We start from the raw sequence: 18,343 nt of genomic DNA, 5'->3' as shown, positions 1-18,343 counted from the left end.
CTTACCGTGAATGGTTCGTGGGGCAAACATGTTTTCCACCTTTACGCAAGATGCCATTTTCTCATAAGCAAATCAACGCTCTTACTTATTGCACAAAACTTGAGCAATGTTGGTAGCAAGACCATAGTGCGGAAAGGAAGACGTCTTCATATCATTTCCATGTTAGTATATGGAGAATCATAGTGGTAATTGACAAGGTTATTTTGCAATTTCTAGACATGACCGCCAATTTTTAACTTCAGATTCATGATTACCAGGCCAAAATTAGTGACTATGCCGAATTTGAAAGCAATTGGAGATACTTCTGTTATTGTAAATTCATACCATTTAATATTTTTACAAAACTTCAAGCATACAAGAATATAATTCTTAAGAAACAAAATGAACAAATCTTAACAACTTAATACAATATTAGATTTCCAAATATTCAATTTTAACAAATCATAGTACAGGTATATAACTTTGCAAATTCACTATAATGTAAAAAATAGCAAAAATTCCTGACCACCAGCATAATTTCTTGACATTTTCTTTTTTTATTCCAGCTTCCAAAGCCATCCCAAAATGAAACTTACACCAAACCTACTGCATGTAATTGTACATACATATTTTTATATAGTCAAGGTCACCTCATGAGACCTACGCGCACACTCTCACTCTCTCTTCTTTCTTTATGAAAATTCCAATATTTTTATGAAAACTATGCTTCCTTATCTCCAACACAAGCCCAAGATGAAAGTTATACCATATATGAATTATTGTAGTTGACCTTGCAAGAAGAACATGAGATGTTAACACAAATCAACATTATATATGCAGTACAAGATTTTTTTCTGATTCTCAGTGCAAAGGAATCTTGGAATATACATATATCTATGAACTTTAGAAAAATAAATTCAAAGTGATATGTTCATTTGACTCTGAGATGTAACTATTTCTGTTACTGCAGGCTACCACCATGGCCTCGGCAGTGGACAATTTGTGTAAAATTACGAAACTTTAGCCTTTTGTTTCTCAGTAACCATCAAGTCTACAGAAGAAAATTCTTGCATGGGTTCATACCTTGGTATTATTAACAAACACACCAAGTTTTATTGAAATCTGATTTGGTGGATGTCATGGGCTGTTTGATTTGACATGGAATCCGTCTAAAATCAGGTACATTTTAAAGCTTTGGATCTTACTCTAGGTTGAAATAAAATATCTATATGCTAAAACAAACACAAACTAAATAACTCACCCATGCCCTCTTCTGAAGTATCAGTTGCCGAGTCATTCTTGTATTCAATGGAAGCAGTGTTCATACCAGTTTTATGTCCTACAAAATAAAAAGAACATAGGTAGAAGTGACTGACTTGAATTGTAATTAGGTATATACACTTCAAAAATATGTAATTACAAGGACTCCATCATATAGCAATCATAACAATGAATGTTATGAAAAATTCCGGTAAACTTTCCGTATCCAGAAAATGGATTTTTTTAAATTTACAGGAGAAATTACTTACCGAATGCAGTTTCTTTTTTCTCGCATCGTTCATTGAATTTTGCCGGTAAATCATGTATTTTTCGATATAATGTGTGACCGATGCACAAAACCTGTTCCATCCATTTCCTTCCAGCCGGATATTGCCTGTGTGTGATGACGTATTTTTGTAACTGAAGAAGGTACATTTCCGCAAATGGTTTGCGGGGATATGCGAGAATGGTGTGTGGGGCTACGCATTTTTTTTTTCTAAACCAATTTTTAACTATTCTAACCTAAACGTGACCGAACCTAACCTTACCAGTAATGGTTCGTGGGGCTATGCGTCAATGGTTTGTGGGGCTACGTAGTGATTTTTTTGTGGAGTGGGGTGGAAACACTGCATGCAGACTATGGTAGTGAAACTGTAACCGCCATTTAGCACGTTACCGAAGGGAAAAAGAAACGAACAAAACTTACTTCATACGTTGAAATATAATTATTTCCATGAAAAAAGTGAAATGCAATGTTTCTCAATGCAGAATACGTAAGTAGGAATATGGAAAGTGACATAAAAAGCAAGTTTCTGGCATTTTCCGGATACGGAAAGTTTACCCAATAATTACTCGATATGTGGAAAATTGAAATTATTGTCGTGAAAAAAACGAAATCCTACCTTCAACAATCCTTAGCAATGCAGAGTACGTAAGTATCAATGTGAAAAACAAGAAAATAAAGGAATTTCAGAAGTTAGGCAGATACTAAAATTTTAATAAACCTTTAAGAGGAAACTAACTAATTTGAAATATGAACTTACCTGCCACAGATAGCCTTTTATTTGCTTGAGATTTCTCATTCTCTAGTGTTCTCTTCTTTCCTGAACTACTAAGACAATTGACAATTTTTGGACCTTTGCTTGGATCGAATATTTTCAACGGTTTCCCACCAACTCTAAGAATTTGTGGACCCCACGGCTTTAAATTTGACGTTGCCTGCATTAATTCAGAAGTCTTTTTCTTAAAAATATGTTCTCCCTGTGGTGTTTTTATTAATATCTGAGTTACATTTTTGTCCTTATTTGTAGTTATTGCAATAATTGCAACAGGTTGATGCTTCTGCGAAAGTGTATTCTGTTCAACACTTTTAGAATTACCAATGGATTCAAAATTAGTAGATGAAATATCATTACTTTCAGCAGAAACATCACAACTTTGAGATTCAAATGAAGCCACTTCTGAAGCATCTGCTTGCCTGCTGTCATCATTAGGTTTAGTACATACCTTGCCCAATGCATCATCTGAAGAACATGAAATCTGTGATATTGGAGAACTATTTGTATCTGTAAGCAATGTTAAAGGTATTGGTTCTTTTTGTAATGTGTGAATTTGTGATTCCATAGATTCACCAGTTTGTTCGTCAACTTCCATTGGTATCGATGTATCCCTCTCATCATCACATGCATGCACATTTTCTGAAGTTCCTGTGCCTGAATCTGGAAATAAATCTACCGATGGCTGGTCGGTGGTTTCTGCAAATTCAAGTACCCCATAATCTACAAACTCTTTATTGGTGTCAACAGTACTCCCTTTAGATGGTAATTCCTGTATTGGCATGTTGATCGGTGCCAAAAAATACAAGGATGCATCACTACAGATTTTCGCTTTGCTCACATTATTTACACATGACGAGTGTACATCACTCCCTTGTAATGACTCTTGACTGTTATTTTCCTCACAGGATATTGCACTGTTATTTACTTGACCCAAGGGCAATTCAGTCTCCACCAAACCTAAATCATCTAATAAGGTATGATCATTTGGAGTACTCGAGAGCGTTGAGCTTGGAACTGTATCAGTTTGATCTATACATGCAGTGTTCAATATTTCTATTTTATTACAATCACTGGTGCCGGCTACGAACTCGCATGATTTATTCTCTACACTCAATTCTTGTAGGCTCTCTGGTATGTCAGATCCCTTGCCCACTGGACATACACTTTCATTTAAGTAATCTCCGTCAATAACACCATTTTTAATAATGTCGAAGTCCATGCCGCATAACGAGAAACCCTTATGCTTCAATAAATCTTCTACGTTAACAGATTCCAATTCAGCTAGCAAAGCTGCTATGTCTGATTGAACTGAAGGCAAGGCACCCCTTGAATTATCCTGAATAGGGCTGGATTCTGTTTTTCGAACAGAAAATTCATGTTCATCCTTAAGTTTCGACGACTCGCCAGTTGCTGTGTTACACAAAACTTGAAAAGTTGCATGTTCTTCTGAATTTCCTCTTGATTTTTCGTCGTTACTACAGGCACCACTTTTTCCTTCCAAACTTTCACTACCCGGTTCCCCTTTCAAAAACATTTGTTTACCCCGTATCAAAATGGCTATGGGGTTCCCACCGTCAAAACCATGAAACTGTAAGGTTCACTAACTGGACCTGGTGTCTTCCATCCAACTTTAGAAACTTCAGTACGAGTTTCAGCTCTGAAAGTTCTTTCGACTCTAACGTGATTGGTGGATTTCACGTGTTTCTCTGCAGACGTCGTGACTTCACGGAAGTAACGTCACCAGGTACTAAAACAACAGAACATCTCTTCCTTTTCCTCAGTGTTGCTATTACAGCGCCTTGTAGTTAATAATAATAATAATAATTTATTTCCGTAAACCTGCAATACATAGGTATGGAAAACGTCAAGGATTACATGTGTATTATTGAGAGTTTTTCTACAAATAGTTTAAGATACATGATTGTTAAGAATATGGTATATCCTTAAAAAGTTACATAAAAATTATCATACACAAAAGGAGATATTACTGAACAGAATTTCATACATGAGGGCATATATGTTACAACTAATACAAAATAAAGTATATATACGGTGAGTCATATAATTATTCGGACAGATAAGGTTTCTGAATATTTACTGACGTAGTCGTGATATAATACGATGATAAATGTTTAATATTTATTTAACAAATAAAACTCAATATGAGCACACTGTTAATTATCTTCAATTATGTTTAACATAATATATTAGTAAAATATTTTCATTAAACAAAACAAACATTTTTTGTGGGTTAAACAAAATTATTCGGACTCATGGAAGGAGAAACAGGAAAACACGCTTGAAAAGCAACGAACAGAAATGTCAGTATCTGATAGGCATCCCTTTCATTCTTAACCCCTCGGATAAACGATTTGGCATACTTTCTACCAATTTTCTGGTGTACACTGGCGATATGTTGGCCCATTCATGTTGAAGTCTCTCCTTGAGGTCTGCCTTCGACGTTATAGGTGTTTTCCTCACTTCTTTTTCCAACTTACACCAGAGGTGCTCAATGACGTTCAAGTCTGGAGACTGCGGTGGAGGATGGAGCACTTTTGGGCAGTTGTACAATAACCATTCTTGTACTACGCGGGAAGTGTTCTTCGGGTCATTATCATGATAAAACATAAAGTTACAGAGAATGCCCATCATTTCAGCACTTGTCTATAGATTTTACTTCAGAATGTCAAGGTAACGGTACCTGTCCATTGTCTGTTCGATGAAAGCCAATTTACCAACGCCTTGGGCCGACATGCAGCCCCAAACCATTACGTGACCACCCCCGTGCTTCACTGTTGCTTGCAAATTTTTCCCTCGGAGCTCCTCATTTGGTTTACGCCACACTGTTACCCTCCCATCTGACTCACAAATATTGAATTTACTCTCGTCAGTGAAAATTACCCGATTCCAGCATGTCTGATCCTTTCCTAAGTGTTCCTTTGCCAACACCAGTATTTTTGTCCTGTTTGGCTTACTTACAAATGGCTTTCTCCTGGCTACACGGCCATAATAGTTTGCATTTCTGAGCACTCTTCGTATAGTTTCAGAATGACTATGCTTTCCACACTCCTCAGCTACCTCAGCACACACCATTGGAGCACTCATCTTTGTTTTTTTTTTTTTAATTTTCCTCACGATTACGGTCTCTTCTCTGGGGGGAAAAATTCTTGGTCTCCCTGTATGTCCGTGGGACTCGATCCTGTTTTCATCTTTAAATCGTTTAATAATATCTGCAACTGTACTTTTTTTCATTTTCAACATTGAGGCTATTGCACGGTAAGTTTTATCCTTAGCGTGGTGCCATATCACTAACTGACGTTGTTCAAATGAACTTTCCTTTCCTCTACGCTCCATTTCTACATAGAAAATGTTCTTATATCACAACTTTGTTAAACAAAACGCGATCGTAATTGCTAGAGAAACCTACAGGAAACCAGAGTTAATATATATGAACAGAGTATCAATCAATTCGTAAATCTAAATTGTCAATGGGCCCGTTCCGAAAGTCGCACGAGTTTAACGCGTTAAACGAGTTATGGTAACTGGCCGTTCCATAAGTGCTTCCGTGCGTTTCATTATGCTGTCCCAAAAGTCGCATTCCGTGCGTTTCGTGCAAGAACGAGATTCACCAAACGCACGGGCCAGGATGCTGGTTTGTTCCGTGAAAATCGTCTGCTCCTTGCAGACAAAGCGCGTGCTGATGGATTCAAACTGCACTAGTTCGGAAAATGTATTATAATTTTAACACATAGCGATATGAAGCAACGTGCACAAGATAAGTATGCCTTGACCGTTCTTAGAATGTGATTAAAATGAGTAACAGTGGCCATAATAGAGTTTATTTTTGCCATAAGGACATTCCTTCCGCTGACGCCATGCGGAAACTTTCTCTAAACGAAACGCTGCGCCTGCGCTTTCGCCTAGAGTGTCCCATAAGTCTGTAAAATAACTGGTTTCACCAGATTCACGAGCCCAGTTATTTTCGTTGAATGCGTTCGTTTCGTTAAGACTTTCGGAACGCACCCATTGTATCACAAACTTACGTTAACATTTACTATGTGTCCGAATAATTTTGTGGCACTATTTTTGCAACGGTAGGGATTCATCCTTCGTTATATTGTTGCTGATGTTCGTTTTTTAACTTTTTATCGTCCACGCAGATTTCACTCCCTTCCCGCTCTTAGGGCCGGTTTTTCAATGTTCAGTTAAGGTTCATGTTAGCACGTAACTGGAAGTTAGCGAAAATTTCGGTTTTTCATTGTACAGTTAGCTCGTAACTGGAACTCTGGTGGCGATTATCTTTACTGGTACTTCTTCTTGCAGTTACCAGCCTAACTGGGAGTTGCGAAGCAACATGGATTCCTCGTGCAGCTATCGAAGTTCCACACTCGCAACTTCACTGTCAGATTAAACAAGATATGATTCATAAAACTTTTAAATTCGTACAGAAAAATACTTATTTTGTTTGGCAGAGCTTACCAACGTCCATGCAAATGGAAATTAAGCAGCGTAGTTGCTAGAATTCGCTTGGCAAGGTTGTGTTGGAGAATTTGTGGCCAGGATATCTGGTCTACCAGGCGGTACAATCTCCAAACAGTAATTTGGTGCAGTGGTTAGCAGCACCACCTTTCGGAGCGTTTTGTGTTTTGTAATACGAGTTCGAGTCCTGGTCACGGGTATTTTTTTTTTCTTGTCAATTATTTATTACGTGTGATGCATTCAATTCACGCTTTATTGTTGAATGATCTCGTATAAATATTACCGTAAATTTTAAATTTTATTTTTACTCGTACCTTCATATTTTTACAAAGCATGCTTACTATTAACATGTTCTTTCGCTCAACAACATGCATAGAGAGGTACAAAGCATGAAGTGAAATTTACATATTAATAATAATAATAGTGTTTATATCAACAAACAGGTATTATTATGTCTCGACTTTCGAGTTCTTCACGCTTCTTCTGCAAGAAAGTATCTGCGCTTGCGCCTCATAACATCATTTCTCCCACGTGGAATTGGCCTTTATTATTATGAGAAAACCAAATTTGTAGTGCTGTATTTCGTTAATTTATTTCGTAAGCATACAAAATGGATGCGCAGCCATTGTTCCTATCGTTTCAAAATGCAATAACGTTCTTTCGAGCGCGGCGCGCTTGTAGTTCTATATTTAAACGCCAGGCTGTGTGCCAGTTTACGCGGTTTGAAACTATACTAACAGATGGCGCGCAGATCGATTTGATGTAATTTCCGTGCTTCAGAATTGCCAACACACTGTTTCGGAGAACGAACCATGGTTTAGTTATCTGGTAGTTACTTTCACATTGAAAAACCCGGTCCTGGTTAAGACTGGCTGTTATCTCCAACTGGCAGTTAGTTAACAGAAAAATTAACAGGACATTGAAAAACTGGCCCTTAAACGTTAGAAATTTACTGTGTGTCCGAATAATTATGTGACTCACTGTATATAAAAAAATGAGTAAATATAGTGTAATTACATATGATAAAAATTACAGGTAACCTATCATTAGTTAATTTCTAGACCTGGATTTTCCAAAAATTCAGTTAGACTATACAGTGCTTTGTTTAGTAAATAGTATTTTATAGCTAATGTCTGTTTAATTTGGGGTGTGAGTATTTTAATATTGTTTGGGAGATTATTATAGTACCATATTCCAGAATTCAATGGTGTGTTTTTTGATAACTGCAGTCTGCTTTGTTTGTTTAAGATGATAGTCATTTTTGCTTCTAGTGTTGTGGTCATGTATTTGGTAATTTTTGGTCACTAGACCAGTATTTAAAACAAATAAGATGACTTTGTATATGTATAGAGAGAAAACAGTCATTATTCGTTGCTCTTTAAAAGTTTCTTTACAGGAAGTTCTATAACCTAATTTAAACATAATTCTCAATGCCCTTTTTTGAAGTCTTAGTATTCTGGAGATTTTAATATGAGAAGCTCTACCCCATGCTACAATACCATATTCAATATGAGGGTAAATAAGTCCATAATACATAGTTTTATTGATTTCAGTTACGTTATAATGATAACGTAAAGATAAAGATTTGTGGCTAGTTTACTACATAGATTGTTAATCTGCTCGTCCCATGTTAAATCGTTGTCTATGAAAACACCCAATAATTTGGTAGAATATTCTCCTTCTATTTCTATATTATCAATGAAGGTAGTTTGTGGAACATTTTTGTTGTTTTTACTTGGATTAAAGGTCATAAATTTAGTCTTATTATTGTTAATAGTTAGTTTATTTAGGTTTAGATATTGAATTATTTGGTTAATTTTTACAAAAGTATTAATTTCAAGATTGGCAATATCTTTGTCATTAATCAAAACTGTTGTATTATCTGCATAAGTAATTACTCTCGTATCTTGATATTCAGGGATGTCATTAATGTATAAGATAAATAGCAATGGTCCTAAAATGGATCCCTGAGGAACACCAGTAATAATACTTCTCGTGCTAGAGGTGAAATCAGTGAGAGTTCCACGTATATTAAAACGTATCTTTCCTGTAGATATGTTTGTATTAATAAATGTGGAATCCCTCTTATTCCATAGCTATAGAGTTTGTCCATCAGAATTTTATCGTTTACTCTATCAAATGCCTTAGAGAGGTCAAGGAATACTGCATTAACAATTTCATGATTTTCCAACGATTCAGATATGTAATTAATCATTTGAGCAAGAGCTGTATTTATAGATTTACCTGAGAGAAATCCATGCTGACATTTATTTAATACATTGAATTTGTTGCAAAAATTGAGTATATTTTTAGATATAATTTTTTCGAGAATCTTTGAGAATGTAGAAGTAAGTGAAATAGGACTGTTGTTCTCAATATTATTTTTATTTCCCTCAGTGATTTATCCACACCCCCTAACACCCTCCCAAATTTTGGTGAACACCCCCCCCAAGCAGAAAAGTGGAACACCCCCTGTAGGGGTGTGTAAATATGGATGTTTATATCAACAATAGAATAACAATACTTCAACATTAACAGAAAGAAATCATTTGTAGCTGAAGAAGTGTAGTCCAATGGACCTTTCGATCAACTAAAACCAAAGTGTCAAGGAAGGAGGGTGGAATGTGCAGCATCGCGATTTCCTGTAAACACTAACTTCCCTTGACAAGGCTTCGGTCAGCTCTAGGGAAGGAACACTGCCATCTGGAAAATGTCAAACGTGAAACTGACCTCTCGCCCTCCTTCCAGGGAGCACATTACGCGCACAGTGTTGACAGTTCAGAGTTTGAATACCTTATATATTTCTTAAATACGTTACAGATTCGTAAATTCAATTATTCAAGCCCTGAGTCAATGAAATTGATATTTTGTTGCATTTTCCTTTCGATTCTTGCATGTGAAAATGTACGATAAAAGTAAGGGAAGAAATTCAAAGATACAGGTTCGACTCCTTGTAGTGAATTCTGTTACTATGGTTAGCAACACTATTTTCTGTAACTTGGCGAGATGAATGATTTTGGAGTGGTAGAGAAAAGAACAGTCAAATGCCTTTGGCCTTAGGTCAGTCTCAGTCATAGACATACTAGTCTCAGTGTAGCATCTCTGTTCGTGTGTTGTCGTTCTGTTTAGTGTATAACAATGTCTGAAACTTTACTGCAAAACTGTCTGAAGAAGATAGAGAAAATGAAAAACCAGATAGAAAGAAACCGAAAGTGGTGAGTAGAAAATCAGTGACACTATATGTAGGTATAATTTCTTCTAACCGTTATTCATAAAGTACCAATATAAAATTTACTGACAGAGTATTCGATATAAAATGGCAAGTATTTCATGAAGAACCTAAGTGATTCATTCACGTCTATAGTTGATGACCATTTTTGTGGCTCCAAGAGTTCTTACTTTGGAAAAGAAATTATATACTATTAGAAAGAGAGTTGTAAAAGGGGGAGGGTCCTCGTGTGGTGCTTGCCTGGGCGCTAACTACAAATGGGGTGCCGAACAAGCAAAACAGATAAAAATAGAAAAGCATTATCGTCGTGGTGCCCTTTGAAATTACTGGCACCCTATTAAATTAAAGTTATTGTCAGTTTGCAAAGATATAGCTTTATTTTCCTGTAGTTTACGGTTATTACAAGCATAAGAAAACAGTTATAAAAAAGATATAGCTTTAGTAAAAAATATCTTTCTCTTTGTATCTAGTCGGTTCCCTGACATAATGACATGTTTAATTTTATTCAACTTTTCAGAGGAAGCAAAGGAAGTGTAAGCAGGCCCGTAGCTAGAGGGGGGCAGGGGCAACTGCCCCCCTGAGAGCCTGCTTTGCCCCCCTGTGAAAAATACAGAACACCTGGAATTCTCACTAATCTTTACAATTACTCTAGCAACATCACAGACACACTTATTATTTTGTGATTTATGAAGGTGTGGGGGATTCAGTATAATGTCGTATCAGGATTGGTGGGGGGGGGCAAGAATTTCCTTTTTACTAATAGTGATTCATGTGTTTAAAGAGAGGGAGTGGATATTTGATTTTTATTACTTGGCGTTGCTTTTCTGCCACTTATAGCTAATCGCAACAATGAATGATGACGTGAAATTGATGAAGAGACACTCATAATCAGTGCCGCAACCACAGGGTGGCAGGGGGCATTGTCCCCCCCACCATCCATTCTAGGGGAAGCAGAATCTAAGAATAGTAGGACAATGGGATACTCATGATGGAATTAGTTTTTACGAGTTCCTTGCATTTTTCTTCGAGACGGCCAAGGGCACTTGCAAGGGGCAATTGCCCCCTTTCGATTTCAAATTTTCTACAAATAAAAATACATTTCGTAAAATTTTCTTGCTCGCCTCGCTCGCAATCTATTTCTATTCTTATAATCCAAGTTCAGAGCCATAGCTATGGGGCAGTGAGAATCAGCCTTGGGAGCCAAACGATCTATATGAAAAAAAAAAAATATTAAAGGGAATGCCATGGCATCCTGTAAAATTATTTGCACCCCATTAAAAAAATATCTTTCTATGAAACTTAATATGAAATATTAATGATGACACGCGGTGGCTCAGTCGGTAACGCGTCTGACTACCATGCTAAAGGTCCCGGGTTCGATCCCCGGCCGGTTCAAATCCGGGAACTTTTCTAACGGTGGAAGCGGCCCCGGCGCCTACCCAGCGTCAAATAACATGGGTACCTGGGGGAAACCCTGGGGGGTAAAGGCGGTCAGGGGCGTGATGCTGATCACATCACCCCCACTCACGACCGGATCAAGAAAGTGTGGGGCGTTACCCCCACACCCCCTATACGCCTTCATGGCGTGGTGCTAAGCACAGGGGAACACTTTACCTTTTTACCTTTAATGATGACACTGTAATCCAAGAAGTCATTGAACAATCAAGGTATTCCTATTTGTTTATCAGGTTTGATTGATTGATTGACTTGGTGTGTTAAGTCCACTTTATGCACAGTAAGGCTAATTGGGACTGGACCTACAGTTTAAAGTTGCATCCGAATCCACCGGGTATCGAACCTGGGAGCCCTTGATTACAAGGTGACGATGCTACCACTGCGCCATCGAGGAGGCCCTATTGTTTGGCAGGTGTCAAAACATGTATTCAACTATAATATAATACAATTCACACAATATTTTGCAAAATGGTTAACGTAACTAGTAGGCAAACATTGTATGTAGTGATGCAAGAGTTTCCCTTTTGAAGGAAATAGAGTCCGTGGTGGACTAAGGGACCCATGTTTTAGCAAGTACAAAAAAATAAATTTTTACACAATTCATCAAACTGTAGATAATATGTAACCATTATTATTTAATTAATTCCATTTCTTGCATAACACAACACAATGGTGTTGTTGGATTCTCGTTAGATTCCTTTGTGCGGAAAAATCTTGCATACTGGAAACTAGAGGAAATCATTATGAAGCATGATTTATAAAGGGCTCCCTTAATCAGTTCTGCAGAGAGGCCCATTAATCGTCTATTAACATTATCAACCTGTAAATATCAAGTAGATACAGTCCCTATTAGCCTATTTATGTTAAACTTTATATTCTTTGGCAATCTGGAAAGGTCATTATCGAAAAAATGCCATTTGATGTTGCTCGAAGTTGTTTTTTTGTCCGTTACAGTTTCAAGATATCATCCCATTTCTGTTACTTATCTCTTTTGGGGGAGGGCTCAAGTACCTCTATGTACCCTGCTATAACTGCCAATGCGACACAATATATTAAAAATTTGCCCCCTCTAGGATTGACTTTGCCCCCCCCCCTCCTACAAAGAATTCCTGGCTACGGGCCTGAGTGTAAGGAATTATACATAAAATAAATTTAATTTACATTAAGTCCGAAATTTATATCTGACCATAGGCGCACCAGTGATGGTACGACGGCGCTTGCCACTGCCTGCTGGAAAACGTGGAGAGAGAAAATTTGTTTGGTTCATTGTGCTCTTTGTGTTGGATAGTGAAATAAATGCTATTCAATTTTTAAATAATTGAGTTTGGTTTGATGTTTTAAGTCCACTTTATGCACAGTAAGGCTAATCGGGACTGGACCTACAGTTTAAAGTGGGATCCGAACCACTTGTGCCTCCACCGGGTATCGAACCCGGGACCCCTTGATTACAAGGCAATGACGCTACCACTGCGCCATGGGGAGGCCCTTTAAATAATTGAAAATAAAGCATTGCCTCAATTTAGAAGTGAAAAATTCCTTGCCTTCCTTTTGCAGTTAACATGCCATGCGTTTATTTGCACATGTTATTTCATTTTCTTTAAGGCAAAGAGGCACGTGACTCCTAATTCCCTAGAGTCTCTCATTTAGTATTTGAAAGATAAACTCTCAAAAGCGCCAAGCATATTTTCCAAAGTTTTGTAAGGGTATAATGCATATGCATATTATTAATTAAACATACCGACAGTATCCCATGATGTTTACTCTTTACAATCTTGCTTTGCTCGTTCGGCATCCTCTTTACCTCTCAACATGCCCCCTGCCCCTCCTGTTCTAACAGTAAAAAAATATGCATGTATAATTTTTAATAGTTCTATGTAGCGAGTGAGTTCCAAATTCTGCTGGTGTTTTCAAATCTCTGTTTAAACGATGATTCAAAAACTGAAATAAAGTAATGAAACTCGATATACGTATTTAGAGCATGGCCATGAAGACGTTAAAATATAGTGGGAAGTTGGGATGCACGTTTCATAGATACTTGATATTGCTTTTGAATGAAATCTGTCAAGGAATTTCATATTGAAGTCTTCAACGAACGAGCAAAGCAAGATTGTAAAGAGTAAACATCATGGGATACTGTCGCTATGTTTAAATAATAATATGCATAATCAGTTTGCAAAGAAATAGTTCTAAAAATTTCCTTGCTCGCTTCGCTGGCAGTGTCATAATTTATTTAAGTCATATTATATCTGTATTTATTACTACTACTTCAGACAGGCAAGTGCACTCACACCCATGCAATGCATTCTCACTGATATTTCAATTGGGCAGCCCCAAATTGAACTCCGAGTTACACCTACGGCAAGAACGATACAAATACAGATAAAATATTGCGCAAGTGTTCCTAATTTCTTTATAACTAGCTTCAGAATTGCATGAAATGATTCCTTGTAATAATATGTTAAAATGTTGTGTTTTTAATGTCATTCCTTGTGTTTTGTCTAACGATTGATTAAATCAAGTACTGAACATTATCGGAAGGAAAGCAATACTCGAAACGTTAAACTGAAATGTTAACATTAATCTATTTTCCATCTTTTTTCTTCTGAAATGTTAGGTGAAGAGAAGGGAGGTGGGGGGTTTAATCTCTAGAAACATCCATGAACAAACTGAATTAGGGCGAACATTTTTAAACCTGTCCAAAATATGCACTTAACTTCCCCAAACTTACACCCCCCAAAATTTTCCAACACCCCCCAAGGGAAAAATCCTGGATAAACCCCTGATTTCCCTTTTTATGAATAGGTACAACTTTGTTAGTTTTCAATATTCTAGGAAAGATTCCAGTTCTGATTGAGTAATTCACTGCAATGGTTTCTCAAAAAATTGTGAACAGATCTTTACTAAATCATGTGACCATTCATCTGGACCATAAGTCCAGTATATAGATGTATATTGAGATCCGAACGTTGGGATTTCGAAAATCTCCGTTTCAATCGTTGGCAACACTGATGCGTAGCTGTTGATCAAAGATCGTATATAACAAGAGACCTCAATTATCAAAAATACCATATATCGAAGCGTATCACGTTCGCAGTGCTGCTACTTTCGGTAAAGTGCCAAACTACTTCTAGTATAGTACGCGGCAGGCTGCTTCTGATTGGCTCGAAACTTTTAAATGTGATTGGCTGATACCTTTTTTCACTAGCCCTTCACCTTCACTAGTAAATGCGAAAAATGGCGTCTTCTTGAACATATGAAGCTACTTCGTATTTGATAGATTTAGAATTCGTGTTTGTATGCAATTAAATCTCCGCTGTACCAAAAAAGCATGCAAGAAATAAAGCTCTCGAAAAAATTGCTGCTGAACTAACAGATTCGCGTAAAGGATATAACGGAATGGCGCCTGAAGAGGGAAAGGGGGAGGAGAGAGACATCTTCTGGACAAATGCCAAACTACTAGGCATTTACGTACGATGCTTTTCAAGCCAAGCCTTTGATTGGCGTGTCTTGTTATATACGCTCTTTGCTGTTCATACAACACGGATGCAAATTTGTAAACATGACTGAACGGAAGTTAAAGTTTTTATGTTTTACTAAATACATAGCAAGTGTCTCCGTTATATTGCTCTTACCAAAACTTTATTTTGCCGCAGCTGACAGTTCCATAGTTGGAAATGGTATGTATTATGTTCATCTGTTTCCAGTGGATTGATACCGATTGCCGGACAAATGATTCCCCACATGTTATTGGCGTGCTATTTGACGTATCTTGATTTGGAGCTTTCTCGATGATGATGACTACTTAACTATTTATGTTATACGTTACCCAGACTGAAAGTGCAAGAGGTTTTTCTGCTTCACGTGCATGGCGATTTTTATTCATTAAAATTTCAGTATCCGCCAAACGTCTGAAATTCCTTTATTTTCTTATTTTAACTTTGGTACTGAGGTATTCTGGATAACAGTAGTATAAGCCGGAGACACATTAAACTCGTTTGTTTTCAAATAAAAATCATTGCTACTTACCTCATATGCATAGCGGAAGATTTTTCAAGCTGGGGATCACTTTTTTCCCATGAAAAAAGCGTTATTTTTAACATTATAATCATTTATTGGTCGTTGCTAATTCGGCGCTCAAATTTTGACTCACGTTGTCTATCGTCAGCTGATATGCAGTATCGTCAGCTGATGTGCAGTGTTTCCAAACTTATGAACCGATAAATGGAGCGATTTTACAATACAGGGAATTTCTCCATTTTGTTTGAAATTCGGCATACTCACTAATTTTGACCCCCTAATCACGAATCTGCAGTCAAAATTTGGCGCTCACACGTGGAAATAGCAAAATAATCGAAATTAAGTTCTTATTTCCACACCCTCGATTTCCGAATTTCCCGCCGGTTCCGGGCTCCGCCCCTGGGGTAATCGACCTACCGCCCCCAACCGCTATCGCGGCCCCGCCTATATCTATAGACTCCCTGTTAAGGGCATGTTAGAAAGTGGCCGGATTCACCTGCCCCGAAATAAGCGCCAAATTTATACGTGAGCGCCAAATTTTAAGTGCAGATTCGTGATTAGGAGACCCAAATTAGTAAGTAACCGAAAATTCAAACAAATTGGAGAAATTCCCTGTATTGTTAAATTATACCCGATAAATGCCGCACAAACTATTCACGAAAGGTTTTGAAGCGAAAATTGAGGCTATACTCTACTTTACGTCCTTATCTGCATGGTGATTGCTTCTTTGCGTTCGCGGTGCGCGATCGTGGTGCGGCACCCGGCATCTCTTCGGGTAAGTACCTTTTTCTTTTTACACTTTCTGTTCACGATAGCCCCACTATCCATTCACGGGGTCGAGGTATGCCTACGAGGTTAAGTTAGGCCTGTTAGGTTAGGTTCCATTAGCACTCATTTCACCCCTAAATATGCGCTTCATCATCTAAGAAATTCCTCAGTACGTTCAATTGCGCATCTCTTCGGGTAAGTACCTTTTTCTTTTTACACTTTCTGTTCACGATAGCCCCACTATCCATTCACGGGATCGAGGTATGCCTATGAGGTTAGGTTAGGCCTGTTAGGTTAGGTTCCATTAGCACTCATTTCACCCCTAAATATGTGCTTCATCATCTAAAAAAATCCTCAGTACGTTCAATTGCGCATATCCGGACAACATCGGTTTTTCTCGATTTACTCCTTCAGGAAATTTTTGCTCGCTTTGGGATTTACGTTGTTGAATTCCTTATAAAATAAGCTTTCCAACGATATATGACACGTATTCCTTAGGAAAAGGACGTAAACTAGAGTCTTACCTTACCTTGAAAAAAAAAAAAACCGCTTACACGTCATCTTGTCAAACTTCCGCGTGGTTGCTACACTGTGAGGGAGTTACATAACCGAACGCACGGAACATTTGATTCACGTAGTCGACGGTAATGGCGGCACGAGCTATCGTACAACGGAGATGCATGATTGACGAAAAATACCTTATTTACAGGCAAAATACGTTGCACGATTCTAAAAAACAATTTCCCCGGCTTCAGAAAGTCCCCAAGAACGCAATTCCGTAAGTACTTTCTCGTCTTTTCTCCTGTAAATTTTAAGAAATCCGTCTCCGGCTTATACTACTGTTACTGTATTCTGCATTGCTTATGATTCTTCAAGGTGACATTTCGTTTTTTCCGCGACAAGAAGTTCAATTTTCCACATGTCGACTAATTATTGTTCGTTCGTTTTTCGGTTACGTCATACACAATATGGCGGGCAAATCTTGACTAGCGTTGTCTATGATCACTGGGTGTGCAGTGTTTCCAATCTTCTTCACCGAAGAAATACCTACTTTTGTGTTACTGATTTTGTATATTTCCTGGTTCCAAAACCCCATGAACCATTCATAAATAGCTCCACGAACCATGCACGGCAAGGTTAGGTTAGGCAAAGAGTGGTACTACTATACTATACCATAGACACCTATCAATGATTTATTTTGCAATTTCTTACATTGATAACGTACGCTGATATTCTGCATTGCAGAACATTTCTTTAGGTGAAATAATTGATTACTAACGAAAATAATGTCTATTTATTACATATGATAGCCCCACGAACCATCACGGGGACGAGGTATGCCTACTAGGTTAGGTTAGGCCTGTTAGGTTAGGTTCCATTAGCACTCCTTTCGTTCAATTTAGCATATACGGACAACATCGGAATTACAAATTCCACGGCATCTTCCACACCCGGCAACAACTTCACGACGCATCCTCGACACATCATGTTGTAGCAGCAGCAATAGCGCGTATTGTGCTCTCGTGCAGAAAGCAAATAGCGGCAGCAGCAGTAGCACGTCGGAAATAGATTTTCGTAGAAAACCACATTCATTCACATTAAAATGGATCAAAACTACATTCCCGAACATCAACATCGCTACAGAAAATGATTTGCGTAAGTACTTTCTCCTGTAAGAAATCCGTCTCCGGTATAGTAAAGTGTTACCCAAACAGTTAAAATTGTCATGTCCTTGCAAATAAACGGCGTGGTTGGAAACACTGACCGGTGGTTACATCATCGAACACACGCAAGATTTGGTTCACGTAGTAGAAGAAGATAGAGGCAACTGCTTTCATGCATATGAGAGACATTAATCTCCAAAAATACATGATTTACCGGCGAAATATATTAAGATATGGGAAAAACACTTCCACGACCTTTCAAAATTGTACGGAAAGTCAGTTCGGTAAGTATCTTCTCCTGTAAAATTGAAGAAATATGTTTTGCGGATACGAAAATTTTACCGGATTATTAGGCAAGTCTTTAACCCCTTTGAAAAACTTTACGTACTCAACACCTAATTATTATTCTTTTTTCTGACCCTATCAACTGTTAG

General features: G+C 37.7%; 2 protein-coding genes across 3 annotated transcripts in view; one reads left to right on the top strand and one right to left on the bottom strand.

Annotated features, from left to right (window-relative positions):
• The window catches only part of LOC145996035 (uncharacterized), a 42,686-nt gene extending 38,724 nt beyond the window's left edge, over positions 1–3,962 (bottom strand). For both annotated transcript variants that reach the window (XM_083132231.1, XM_083132241.1), the window contains exons 1-2: positions 2,283–3,962; positions 1,241–1,318 (exon numbers count right to left, since the gene is read on the bottom strand). In XM_083132231.1, the coding sequence (XP_082988357.1) occupies positions 1,241–1,318; positions 2,283–3,831 (1,627 nt within the window). In that variant the 5' untranslated portion in view covers positions 3,832–3,962. The remainder of the gene's footprint in view (positions 1–1,240; positions 1,319–2,282) is intronic.
• Positions 3,963–14,908: 10,946 nt separating this feature from the next.
• LOC145996030 (thioredoxin domain-containing protein 12-like) overlaps positions 14,909–18,343 on the top strand; it is a 49,907-nt gene continuing 46,472 nt past the window's right edge. Inside the window, exon 1 of the mRNA XM_083132217.1 lies at positions 14,909–15,137. Coding sequence (XP_082988343.1) covers positions 15,020–15,137 — 118 coding nt within the window. The 5' untranslated portion in view covers positions 14,909–15,019. The remainder of the gene's footprint in view (positions 15,138–18,343) is intronic.

The sequence above is a fragment of the Lepisma saccharinum genome, chromosome 1, assembly GCF_977018435.1.
Source record: "Lepisma saccharinum chromosome 1, izLepSacc3.1, whole genome shotgun sequence".
NCBI lineage: Eukaryota > Metazoa > Arthropoda > Insecta > Zygentoma > Lepismatidae > Lepisma > Lepisma saccharinum.
This window is presented reverse-complemented; position numbering and strand designations above follow the sequence as displayed.